This window comes from Lactuca saligna, chromosome 3 (genome assembly GCF_052625555.1).
Source record: "Lactuca saligna cultivar CGN05327 chromosome 3, ASM5262555v1, whole genome shotgun sequence".
Lineage (NCBI taxonomy): Eukaryota > Viridiplantae > Streptophyta > Magnoliopsida > Asterales > Asteraceae > Lactuca > Lactuca saligna.
This window is the reverse complement of record NC_136419.1, coordinates 82,709,627-82,724,075: the sequence shown is the minus strand read 5'-3', so window position 1 is coordinate 82,724,075 and position 14,449 is coordinate 82,709,627. Positions and strand designations below refer to the sequence as shown.

The 14,449-nt window shown below is 34.4% G+C and overlaps 1 protein-coding gene across 1 annotated transcript; it reads right to left on the bottom strand.

Annotated features, from left to right (window-relative positions):
• Positions 1 to 1,447: 1,447 nt before the first annotated feature.
• LOC145035730 (uncharacterized protein At1g66480-like) lies at positions 1,448 to 2,017 on the bottom strand. Its single transcript, XM_078984233.1, has one exon. It carries the CDS (start codon positions 2,015 to 2,017, stop codon positions 1,448 to 1,450), a length of 570 nt encoding a protein of 189 aa, XP_078840359.1.
• Positions 2,018 to 14,449: the final 12,432 nt, after the last annotated feature.

Here is a 14,449-nt window from a genome sequence, read left to right as displayed (position 1 = left end):
TGGGGTTATAAATAGCCAATGGTTTATTTACTTATATGAACATATCAATTGGTTTTTCTTTAACCTACTTTTAGGTTGATTCCACTAAGATGGTCAACATATAATTTGAATATCTTATAATATTTGTAGTAAAATTTTGTATGAGAAATTAATTATATAGATAATGATGAGTTCAAAATAATGATAAGGTAATCGTTGTGCGGCAAATAATTGGTTATGAAGGATTTTAATCCTTGGTTTTATCGATCCTATTGACGTGTATTCATATTCATAATTTAAAATAAAAATTTTCATATTTTTAATGAAAGGGTAAAAAAGTTGAAATAATAAAAAAAAATATGACTTTTTCACAAATTAGGCCAAATAATGAGACTTTTTCGAATGTAACCGAGTAAAAAATAGTTTACAAGTAAAAAGTAGCTAATTTGATTTTTTATCTAGTAATTGTAACTTTTTTTGTTAACAAAATAAAATTTAGGATTTTTATCTAAACTTGACCAAAATATTGAAACTTTTTTTCGAGATTTCCTTATTTTTTTAAGGTAAATTCTGGGTTTAAACCACTCCATGTTCACATCTATCTAGAGGCCTACACTTATTTAAAGAATTAAATTTCAAATTGTTTTTTTAGAATCAATGGAATAGAATCGAACAATCGAATAAAAATAAGTTTTGATATATAACTAAAAACAATATTTTCCCCTGTTTTCAAAAATAACCGAACATTTCGGTCTTTTAACAAAAAAAACTGTTTTTTTAATTTCATTTCACTACCAAAAACCAAAAATATCGAACTCATTATAACCGAAACAGTTCAAAAGAAACTGGTTCATGAAAAACCAAATCCAGTTTTAAACTGATATATATATCAACATATATGCACATCTACTCTTAACAAAAAAAAAATCCAAACCAATCTATTATAATAACCGAAGATGTCAATCTTTCATAAGTTTTGATATTTATCATTTTATAATATTTTTAAAATAAATAATAACCACATGTAAATTTCTAATTTTTTCAATTTTTAAAATTAAAAAATCATATAATACTTTCTTTATTTCTTACTTCGAAATATTATTTGAAAAAAAATAATTAATATTTATACTTTAATTTTTAATATTTTTTATCAACGTGTGTATTACACATGTCTTACATCTAATTTAAAAATAAAATAATAATCGGTTTAAAAATCTCATAATTAAAAATTTTCATGTAAATGTGAATACCAAAGATTCAATTTATTTAAACTTTCTCCTTGGAGATAAGATAGAGGAAATCAAAACACGTAAACCTAAAATGTTATTGTTTAATTCTAAGTTTCTAATTAAATACAAACCAAAGTAAATAAATTATATTTAAGTCATACCAACAAAATCAAATAGCATTTCTAAATTTTTATTTACATTTTTGAAATTGGAACGTAATTCACCCCCCAAACACACCCCTATCCAACCATCATCTTCTCCTTAATCGACCGCCGGCGGTCATCACCGCTCTTCTTCTGCACATAAAGATCAACAATCCTCTCCGCCACCTCCACTTCATCCCTGCTCTCTCCGATCAACCTATCCACCTCCGCCTTCGGCAACCTCACCTTCACCCGCACAGAACCACACGCGTCCAACCCACCACCACTTTCCGCCCTAACCATCGAAACCTCCGACACAGACCTCCGTGACACCCTCATAAGCTCCAACCTCTCCTTCGCCGTCACGTTTAACCCAGACCTCACCCTTCTAATCGCCACCGTCTTCTCCGCCGTCTCCGGCAGTTTAGGTAACTCAACCAGGAAATAAATCTTCCCAGGTTCAAGATTTTCTTCTAGATCAAGAGGAGTAGCTCTGATCCCATATCTCTTAACAGCCTTCGATTCCAATAGAACATGACCGGAGTAATACTTAATCACTTCAAAAACTTTAATGGGTGTTTTTAATTTGAAGATTTCGCCGTCGATCTTCATCACTTTGGCCTTCTTCTTCTTCCCTCCTCCGACACCTGGTAAACTGTTCCCCATAGCTGTTGCATATGATAGAGATGTAGGGGATTAGTTGGTTGGGTTTTTTATGATCAATTATGGGGAAAATCTAAATTGGATTCTGAATTGAATAATTATATTGTTAATCAAAGTGGACTATGATGAATTGATGATGGGAATGTGAACACGATGGATTCTGTTTGGATGAGATTTGAGTTGGGAAGAAAGTGGGGAAAAGGCCAATTGCTTTCTGTCGACTCCTTTATTCGGTTCACGTTAGAAGTGAAACCGGTTTGGGTTTAAGAAAATCAGTAAATAATATATTTAGTCTAGATAAATTAATTTAGAAATAATCACATCTTATATTTAGAAATAATCACATCTTATTTCAAATGTGTTCTATAAGTTTTCAATATTTGGAAAATTACATTTAATTTTTGTAGGTATTATAAATGGAATCAAACGGCTACATATAGTAAGTATTTTGAAAACTTAATTGTTATTTAATGCATTATGACGTAATAGAATTATTATCTTCAGATTATAAGGTATGATCACAAGATGTTCACCGAAAAAATAATGCCACCTATGCATCACATCACATCCACTATGTATTTTCTAGTTATTGAAAATTATTACTACTCACTATTATTTATCTTTTTATTTATTATTATTTTTTGATATTATGTTAAAAAAAATACAATTATTAAACCAAAAAATATTTTACTAATAGGAAAGTACATTAAATTGAAAATAAAGACATAATTTATAAAATTAAATAATATTTAACTAATTTTTAAAATTAAATAAACACACAGGGTTAAATTTAATATTAAGGTAAGTAAAAGGGTATAACAAAATATAAAGATATACTTTCAAGGACCATAGTTGTAATTTTAATAAAAAACAAAATTGAATGATTCGTTTGATGTCTTCTTACTAAAGATGAGTATCGGAACTTCATACTTGTTTTGGAGCCGGAACCAATTCGAAATTGTCGGTTTTGGAACTGAAACCGTCTTAAACGGTTCCGATTCCGGTTCCGGTTCCTAAAGTTATGGAACCGTCTTAAGAAGTTTTGGTTCCGGTTCTCGTTTTTTCGGAACCGCTACCCGCTGGGTATCCGCCGAAACTGGTATTTTATATATATATAATTTCATATGAACATGTGTGTTACTTAAACTTGTTTAGAATATATTGATCCGATTTTGTCCGCTTTTAGTCCGAATTGACTTGATTTCGATCAAACTAAATTGAGGTTTTATCCACAAAAGTTAACAAAATTAATGTAACTGGGTTACCCGCTCCCGAAACCGGAACCGCCGGTTCCGGAAATGGTCCAAACATTTAAGAACTGCCTAGAGCGGTTCCGGTTTCGGTTCTAACTTTCTAGGAAGCGTCAGTTCCGGTTCCGGTTCTGGTTCTCGCCAAATAAGGCGGGTACCCGCCTATGCTCATCCCTACTCTTAACCCGTTTTCGGCATTCCCATTTTTTAAAATGATTTCTTCTTGACCGATTTTCTGAAAAAACGGGTGGGTGTAACCGTGGATAAATCTTAAAGCTTCAGTCCCCTTTTTTATACCATTTAATTATATATAAATTATATCTCCATTTACTGTTAAATACCTCCACCAATCAAAAGCTCCTTAAACGTCCGTGAGAAGAGCCATGCCACAACACGACTACAATGCTTGGGGATGGTGTTCATGCGTCCTCAAGTATGTCAGATCGGATTTCACGCGTCGAAACGGCCTCCATACCCTTCGGCCTCATGGAAGCTGAGTATTTTGAGAAATTTATTTCTACAAGGCAATAAAATTAATGTCTAAGCCCCGGTCAAAATGACATGTCAAAATGGTAGCACTTTTTCCATGATGTTTTGTTGTATGGATTTCTTTTATTACGTGGATACCTTTATTTTAGAGTAAATTACACGAATGGTCCATATGGTTTGGGGTAATTGGCGTGTTTGGTCTTTAATTTTTTTTTTTTAACTCGGCTCATCCCCAACATTCATTTTTTTGTGGTGTTGGTCCCTGCTCTTCATGAAATGACTATATTACCCTTATTGATTTTTTTCTAGTTTATTTAATGTTAAATGTATTTCTATATATTTTTGTTAGCATTTGTTATTATTAACTTATTAATTTATTTATTGTTAAATGTATTATTCTTTAACCTTCACCTATCTGTTACCTGTCTAGTTGTCATCAGAAACCACCACCCATCTGTTTCCTTTGTTAAAAAACCTAAGTCAAAATGAAATGATACGAAATGAAAAGTTCTTGCATAGTGAATGTTTTAGATAAAATCACTATACTAACAACGTTTTGTATCACATATACTTGTTCAATGTTCCTATAATTCAACTTCTAACTTTATTTATTTCCAAAATATTTATAAATTTCATATTTAAATTCCTCTTACATAATTTTCATTTTCAAGTATAATATATATAACCTAATAGGTGTTCGGTAAAAAGATATGATGTAAAAGGAAGATAATAGTAAATTATCAAAATTTGTGAAAGTAAATCAAGTTAGCGATTGAAGTTTAAGAACATTGTAATTAATATATCAAATAAAACAAGGTATTTGTGATGGGTTTGGGTAAGGCTGTAAACGAATCGAAGGAACACAAACGGATGCTTGTTCATGTTCGTTCGTTTAAGTTAGCCGAACAAATGAACGAACATGAACGAATATATGAACGAGGTTTCTTGTTCGTGTTCGTTCTTTTAACAAATTACATTATTCATGTTCGTTCGTTTATATCCGTGAACATGTTAAACGAACTTAAATGAACGATCATAAATGAACAAAGATAAACAAACATAATTGAACATATATGAACATAAATTAAAATATAATATAGTAATATAATCAAACACAATTCATCATATATGAACATAAAATGAACTTATATGAACAAACATAAACGAACATAAATGAACAACATAAATAAACGTTCATGAACATAATTGAACGGACACAACTATTGTTCATGTTCGTTCGTTTAACTAAATGAACGGGAATTTGTGCTCATGTTTGTTCATTTATTAAATAAATAAACATAAATGAACTTCTCATTGAATGGTTCACGAACAGTTCGCTGAATGTTCAGATCATTTACAGTCCTAGGTTTGGGTACAAGTGTTCGGCAAAAAGATATTATGTAAAAGGAAGATAATAGTGAAATTCAAAATTTGGAAAGTAAATCAAGTTAAGGATTGAAGTTTAAGAACATTGTAATTAATATATCAAACAAAACAAGATATTATGATGAGTTTGGATACCTATATATATATATATATATATATATATATATATATATATATATATATATATATATATATATATATATATATATATATTCACAAATGTTTTCAATGTTAGCATATTTAATCCTTAAGAATTATAAACTTATGCAATTCAGATTTTTCCTACAAAACTTTTCAATATTAACATATTTGATCCTTCTAAATTTATAATTTATAGAAAGGTCCTTATTAGTATTTTTTTTACAAAAGAAATCTCTATGTTTAACATTTTTGTATGCTGACTGGTTTGGCCCCTGTATAGAAAATAAATTACAAAAATTTCCCCCGTAATTTACAGGAAAGGTTAGTGTGCATTTTTACAAAAACGATTTATGTGTTTGAAAAAAATTACAAAAATAGTTCGTAAAGTTTTGCCATAAGATTTTTAAAACTTTGCCACTTTTGTTCATTCCTCAACTTTTTCAAAGTTTTACCAAAAAAGTTTTAAAACATTGCCACTTTTGGTCACTCATCAAAATTTTACCACATTTATTTGTGGAGTTGTCACTTTTGATCCCCCTGACTTCGATATTCTTTACTGCTAGCCATAAAGGTTCTAAGAGTTTGCCACTTTTGGTCCATGGTATTTATTAAATGTGACACCTTAAGTTTTTGCCACATTAGTTTGTGGAATTGATACTTTTGGTCATTCTTTTCAATATTCTACTATACGATCATGCTTTCCTCAAAACATTATGCACACAAAATAGAAACAGCAAACAAGAAAAAGAACCAAAGCTTTATGGACCGTTTGCTGAAATCATCTCTTCCATGATAACAACTCGAATGAAGGATGGTGAATCCATCACGGGCCACATGCAGAAAATGCAAAGGTTTATGGATCGTTTGCTGAAGTTGAATGTGAACTTCCCTGAGGAGTTTGTTATTGACATCATACTGCACTCCTTACCCACTTGTTATGATAAATTCCGAATGACCTATCACATGAACAAGGAGGAGATCACACTCAGCAAGCTTCGAGGACTTTTGAAGACCACCAAAAGTGGTCTCAAAGGTAAATCGGTTGTTACTACTCCTACTCTTAACACCGCCCCTGTCCTGGAAATCGGGCAAAGTAGAAGGAAAAAGAGGAAGACCCCTTCGAAAGGTACCAAGGGAAAGTATCTTTATGGCTCCTCTTCGAGTGGAACGAAAGGTGGTTTTGTCACTCCTTCTTCCAACCCAAAGGAAGTTGAATGCTTATATTGTCATAATAAGGGGCACTGGAAACGAAACCGCCCTATTTACCTGCAAGATGTTAAGGATGAGAAGGTCAAACCTACCCATGTAGGTATTTACACTATATTGTCTAATAACTCTCTACATACTACTTCTTGGGATCTTAACACAGGTTGCAATATACATATATGTTCTGATTTGCAGGGCTTAAGAAGAAGTGAGGATGTTGAGCACAGAAAAATGAACTTGATCATGGGGAATAGGAAAGCTTCACTTGTCATCAAGATTGGAGTTTATTCTTTGTCGCTAAGTAGTGGGTTATTGTTAGATTTGAATAAATGTTGTTACTCGTCTAAAATGACGAGAAATATTATTTCTTTTCACTGTTTGTACAAACAAGGATATACTTTTTCATTTGATAATGAATGTGGTGGTATTAATTCTTTTTATAATGATGTTCTTTATTTTAAAGCATTACCTTGTGATGGTGTATATGAAACTGTGTCGGTTGTAGAGAACTTAGGAAATAATGTATTGCCTATCACTTATTCCACTAGTTTGGATAAGGCATCTTCGTGGCGTTGTCGTCTTGGACATGTCAACAAGAAGCGCATACGCCAACTCCAAAAGGTTGGAGTCTTGGATTCATTTAACTTAAAGTCGGATGATAGTTGCGAGTCTTCTTTGCTTGGAAAAATAACAAAGTCACCCTTCACTGGTACTTGTGCTAGGGTAAAGGTTTGTTGGACCTCATACACACAGATGTGTGTGGACCATTCAGAACTGACACTAGGGATGCTAACCGCTTCTATGTGACTTTTACTGATGATTACAGTAGATATGGTTATGTCTACTTAATCAAGCATAAGTAAGAAACCTTTGATAAGTTCAAAGAGTTTAAACAGGAAGTGGAGAATCAGTTGGGTGGGAACATTAAGATGCTCTGATCTGATCGAGGATGAGAGTATCTTAGTACAGAGTTCCTTGACTATCTTAAGGAATGTGAAATTGTTTCACAATTGACACCTCCCAAAACAACACAACTTAATGGTGTGGCTGAAAGGCACAATCGAACCTTGTTGGACATGGTTCGTTCCATGATAAGTTGAGTTTCGTTACCAATCTCATTACGGGGGTATGCCTTAGAGACTACCGCCCATATCCTTAATCTAGTCCCTACCAAGAAGGTTGCCAAAACACCTCACAAGATGTGGACTGGGAAAGCTCCCAATTTAGACCACATTAAGATTTGGGGTTGCGACGCTTTTCGTGAGACGTGAGACTTAGGACTTGCTCAAACCTTGTAGTGAGCGGTGTATTTTCATCAGCTAACCACAGAAATCTTTTGGTTACCTCTTCTATAGACCTAGTAATAATGTGTTATTTGTGGCAAGGAGAGGGGTCCTTCACGAGAGAGAATTTATAAGCCAACGAAACAGTGGGAGACAAATTGACCTTGAAGAGCTTCAAGAGTCAATTGGTGAAGGAACATCAACCCCTAGCAATCAACCTGAGGAGGAAACACTTGTTGAACCAAATGACGAGTCTGTACCTATGAGGTGTTCCACTAGAGTTAGGAATCCACCTGAGCATTACTATGGTTTCCATATTACTATGGAAGGTGATACATTTATCAGTGATAGTACACTGGTAAATTTGGATGAACCTAACAGTTATAGGGAGGCCATGGCAGGCCCTGAATATACTAAATGGAAAGAGGCTATGTGCAGTAAGATTCAGTCCATGTATGACAATCAATTTTGGAACTTGGTTGACAATGTACCGGGTCGTAAGATGGTCGGGTGCAAATGGATCTTCAAGGAGAAGACCGACATGGATGGAAAAGTGCACACTTATAAGTTGCGACTGGTTGTGAAGGGCTTCACTCAAACTCAGGGAGTTGATTATGATGAAACCATCTCACCAGTAGCAATAATTAAGTCTATTAGGGTTATGCTAGCCATTGCTGCATTTGATGATTATAAAATATGGAAAATGGATGTCAAAACCGCTTTCCTTAATGGAAAGTTGGCTGAGGATTTTTACATGAGTCAGCCAGAAGATTTTGCCAGTGTAGAGTGTCCTGATAGAGTGTGCAAGCTTGAGAAATCCATTTATGGATTGAAACAAGCATCTCGCAGCTGTAATCTTTGTTTTTATGATAAAGTCAAAGAGTTTGGCTTTTCGAGAATCGAAGATGAGTCATGTGTATATGTCAGAGCTAGTAGCAGTATAGTTAGCTTTTTGGTACTGTATGTGGATGACATACTACTCATGGGAAATGATATCCCAACTTTGTTGGAGGTTAAGTCCTGGCTTGGGAAGTGTTTCGCTATGAAGGACCTTGGAGAAGCTGCCTATATCATAGGGATAAGGATATTGAGAGAAAAGAGCAAAATACTAATTGGAATTAGTCAAAGCACCTATGTTGAAAAAATGTTGAAAAGGTTTAACATGCAGAATTCCAAGAAATCTGACTTACCGATCCAACATAATGCCAAACCGAGCAAGGCACAGAGCCCGAGTACAGAGGCTGAGATAGCTGAGATGATTTGATTACCATATGCTTTTGTTGTTGGATCGATCATGTATGTTATGACTTGTACCTGCTGTGATGTTGCCTTTGCTTTAAGCATGGTCAGCAGATATCATGGGAACCCTGGCAAGGCTCACTAGATTGCAGGAAAGAACATTCTCAAGTACCTACAAAGGACTAAGGATTGGACTCTTACCCTTGGTGGGAGTGTTGATTTGAGAGTAGTGGGGTATAGTGATGCTAGCTTCCATACTGATAGGGATAATTTCCGCTCTCAGTCGGGCTGGGTCTTTACCATGAATGGAGGAGCGATTACTCGAAAAAGTTCCAAGCAGGAGATGGTAGCTGATTCGACGTGTGAATCAGAGTACATAGCAGCGAGTGAAACGCCAAAGTAGGCGATATGGCTAATGAACTTCATCGGAGACCTTGGAGTTGTATCAGCTATAAAGGAGCCTATGGAGATTTTCTGTGACAACAATAGTGCAACTGTCTTAGCCAACGAAACAAGAGATCATGGCAGATCCAGACACATTGACAGAAAATATCACTTCATAAGACATAAGATAGAAGAAGGACTCCTCGTGGCACAGAGGATATTATCATAAGAGAACCCAACAGATCCCCTCACGAAGGGACTGACTAGGGTTAGGCATTTGCAGCATGTGAGGCGCATCGAGCTAAAGGACGATATTAGTTTTACAGATTAGATAGTTCTGAAACTTGTAAAATGTAATTTACATTTGATGATTAAATAAAAGTTATTGTTTATTTATAAGTAAGGTGTTGCTATCTTGTGCCAATTGTTTACTATTGTTTCAATTTTGCATGTTTTGACTTCCAGAATAATTACTTTTTGGAAGTAGGTATGAATCAAGACTATCATGAATTGGGCTTGTAGATGTCTAAGGTGTTAGACATATCAAAAGTTTCTACAACATTCATGAGGGGTCACAAATTCTGATTATTGGATTAAACCCACACTCACTTGTATCGCTTCATGGAATTTATCTCGGGCGATCGTGAGACGGTAATATCATATAAGTCTTCAAACCTAGAGATATGAGTTGTTGCCTATGATTTGGTTGTGCATTTATTGTATGAAAACGCATTAGTAACTTGATGTTATAAAACGTGCCTTTGCGTGTGATTCAACAAGTAGTAGAACAAGCATATGAGTCGAAGTTTATCTGTTCCTTTTAGTCCTTGGAGGATTAAAAGTGATATCTGGGCCCCTCGATGATTTTGTTTTGATCTATGTGTCGGGCACGATCAGAACCAAATTTATGTGTTCAGTTTAGTTCTATGTCAAACAAATCGGAAATCGGGAAACAAACTACTGGACAATAAGTACGACTTTGTTCCGTGTATTTGTATGGATGATGTCTAGAACAGAGGATTATATGATCACTTATCTAAAATGGAATTTTATAGTTCAACAGAGTTTTAAGAGCTACGATTGCTGGTCGGTTCCTGAAGTCATACTTGCAACTATAGTTATCAGACTTATCCAAGTGGGAGACCGTTGGATAAGGTGTCTAAGTCCGTAACTATATTTGTTATGTACTTGACCCGACTCGGCATGGTCCATTTGGGTTGCACTTCACCGAAACAATTTATATGGATAATCTTTTGAGAATAGTATGAAATCATATTATTTAATTAGTATTGATCAAGAATTAATTTGGAATTAATTTAGTAATCAAAAGAGACTAATTAAATATGGACTCTTATATATATATATATATATATATATATATATATATATATATATATATATATATATATATATAATGGGCCAAGTTCATTTAGGATGGGCTAAGCTTGCATGGATAGTCCATGGAGTTTTTAACCCATGGATCCTATGGAAATGAAAGGTCATGGGTATTAGGGTTTACATGAATGTAACCCTAATCCTCCATACTATATAAAGAGGTCTTTGGCACATGAAATAGCACTAGTGTGTGTGAGAAAAAGAGTGGGCCGATTTCTAGAAGCACTTCATATTCTCTCAAGTCTTCCAAGTTAATTTGGTGATTTGTGATTCCACTTGAGGTATCCACATTATTGTTGCTAGGCTCTTGAAGCTCGAAGCAATCAACCACAAGAAAAGGTAAGTCATTCTACAAGTTTTTATATTACAAGTACCCCATGATATACTAGTTAGGATGACAACCTTGGAAAAATCATATTTGCATGTATAATAGAGAAAATATAGATCCAATGTTTCTAGGGTTGCATGTACACCATAACAGTGTTAGAATCCTCAAAACCCTTCATACACGTCATAGCGTACATGATCGATCCTATAGCCAAGGCATATGGGAATCAAATAATTTATGCTATCTCTTCGTCTATACTAAGGATTTGAGTCTTACTCAACTTGGCATTGCTTTGAATAAGTATCTTTACTTTCTTTGAATTTCCATACTAAAACGTTTATTACCTTATCCAAGTATGTACTATGACCGAGACCAATTAGTCTTTTCTTTCTATCCCATAAAATTCTTATCCTAAGAATATAAGATGCCTCTCCCAGATACTTCATAGAAAAACACTTTCCAAGCCAAGAATTTACTTCTTGCCGAGTCGGAATGTCGTTTCCTATATGAAGTATTTCATCAACATACAATAATTGAAAGGTCACGATACTCCCATTAGCCTTGACATACATACATGTCTCATCCTCACTCCTAGAGAAACCAAATTCTTTGACTTTCTCATGGAAGCAAAGATTGTAGTTGTGAGACACCTGTTTTAATCCATAAATGGATTTCTCAAGCTTACACACTATATTAGGAAACTTTGAAACCACAAAACCCTATAGTTGACTCATGTAAACATCTTCAGCTAACTTCCAGTTAAGGAAAGCCGTGTTGACATCAATCTACCATATTTCATAATCTTGAAAGGTATCTATGGCGAGCATTATCATAATGGACTTTGTCTGGGCCATTGGTGAGATCTTATCATATTCAATCCTGGGGTTTGAGTAAATCTCTTCACAACCAGTCGTTCCTTGAAAGTGTGTACCTTTGCATCAATTTCAGTCTTCTTCTTGAAGATCTATTTGCATCCAATTGTCTTTCGACCCGATACATGATCAACCAAATTCCAAACTTTGTTATCATACATGGACTTGATATCGCTGTCCATTGCCTCTTTCCACTTGCTAGCTTCAGGGCCCGTCATCACTTCCTTTTAGTTAGTTGGCTCATACAAATTTACCAGTGTATGATCACTGACAAACATGTTGCCATCTGTAATTATATGAAAACCATAGAAATAAGGTGGTATGCTAACTTTACTAGACCGGCGAAGAGGTAATGATCTATCAAATGGTTCAACTAGAATGTCTTCCTCTAGTTGAATGCTAGTGTCATTTAAGGTTTCTTTATTGGTTGATTTTTGAATCTATTCAAGGTCAATTATACGCCCACTATCATCTTTTCATATGAGTTATCTCTCATGAAAGACTACTCTTCGTGCTACAAAAATCACGTTCTCACTAGGTCTGTAGAACAAATATCCAAAAAACTTTTATGGGTAGCCAATGAAAATACACTTCTCAGTTCTAGGTTCTAGCTTTTCATGAGTCTCTCATATACTAGAATCTTCATAACCCCATACCTTGATATATGCTAACAACAGAACTTTCCCTTTCCACATCTCCTGAGGTGTTTTGACAACCTTCATGGTAGGGACAATATTAAGGATATGGGCAGCTATCTCTAAAGCATATCCCCATAAAGAAATGGGAAGATAAGCTCGACTCATCATGGAATGAACCATGTCTAACAAGTTCCGATTATGCCTCTCAGCCACACCATTAAGTTGCGGTGTCCTAGGAGGATTCAGTTGTGAAACTATTCCACATTCCTTGAGATAGCCTTGGAACTCAATACTAAGATACTCTCCACCTTTATTAGATCAAAACATATTTATCTTCCTACCTAATTGATTCTCGGCTTCATGTTTAAACTGCTTGAACTTTTCAAAGGTTTATGATTTATGTTTTATTAAGTAGATATAACCATATCTGCTATAATGATCTATAAATGTGACATAAAATCGATCAACATATCTTGTGGTGGATTTGAAGGGTCCACACACATCTGTGTGTATGAGATCTAACAAACCTTCACCTCTTTCACAAGATCCAGTGAAAGGTTATTTTGTCATCTTGCCCAAAATATAAGATTCACATTCATTATTTGGCCTTAAGTCAAATGATTCTGACACTCCATCCTTTTGGAGTTAGGCGATGCGTGTCTTGATAATGTGCCCAAGACGACAATGCCACAAGCATGCCTTGTCTAAACCGTTAGACAAACCAATATGAACTACACTATTTCCTAAGCTATCAACACAAATCACAGTTTCATACACACCATTACAAGGTAAAGGTTCAAACATAAAAACACCATTTTTATAAGCAAAAATCAATCCACTCAAATCATCAAAAGAATATCGAAAACCTTGTATAAACAATGCATAAAAATAAATAGCGTTTCGCGTCATTTCTAACGAATAACATCAATCAATCAAATCTATCCTAAAATCACTACTAAGAACAAGATGATAAGTTCCAATCTTGATAACAAGGAAGGTCACCTATTACCCATGATCCGATTCACCCTTCCATGCTCTAACTCCTCACTTTCTCTTAGCCCATGAAATTCAGAAAAAAAAAAATATGAAAACCACATCGTGTATCAAGGAGACGAGAACAAGTAGGCTATGAGTTATTAGTTTGAATAGTGTATATACTTGCCGACGAAGGCTTCACCTTGCCATCTTTGATGTCCTCCAAGTATTTGGGGTAGTTTTTATTTCCAATGGCACTTTTCATTGCAATAGAAGCAAGTGGCCTTTTTGGGATCACTAACAAAAGGAATGTTAGAACTAGGCTTTGCTTTTGGGCTGAAAGGCCCTCACTTTCATAATACTAAAACAATTTGTTACTCCAAAAACATGCTACATGCATATTCACAAATAATATTTTACATTGATAAGCTATTCACAAACGACTGGATACAAACTGACTAAGTTTAAGTTTATTACAAAACTACCCAGGATATTGTATATTTTATACATACTAAAACTTAAATACAAAAGTAATAGTATAGACTATTTTAATTCTTCCAACAGTATAAAGCTATATTGGATGCTTGTTGCCTGCAATATATTAAAACATTGAGAGGGTAAGCGGTGACGCTTAGTGAGTTCAATAATAGATACAATATAACGTTATGTCGTATATATACTTCAATAGGGTAGAAGCAAAGAGGAATAAGGAACAACAAAGACATATGTGAATTATCTGAAAAACTTTCCATATTAATCAATGACTTGATTCAAAGATATATAATCAATGAGACATAACAATTTCCAAACTTGATATACATCAATAAAGCTTCGGCCCAAATGGCACAG

Bases quoted from the DNA above. Each gene is read 5' to 3' on its own strand.
- LOC145035730 (XM_078984233.1), bottom strand. From the start codon at position 2,017: ATGGGGAACAGTTTACCAGGTGTCGGAGGAGGGAAGAAGAAGAAGGCC.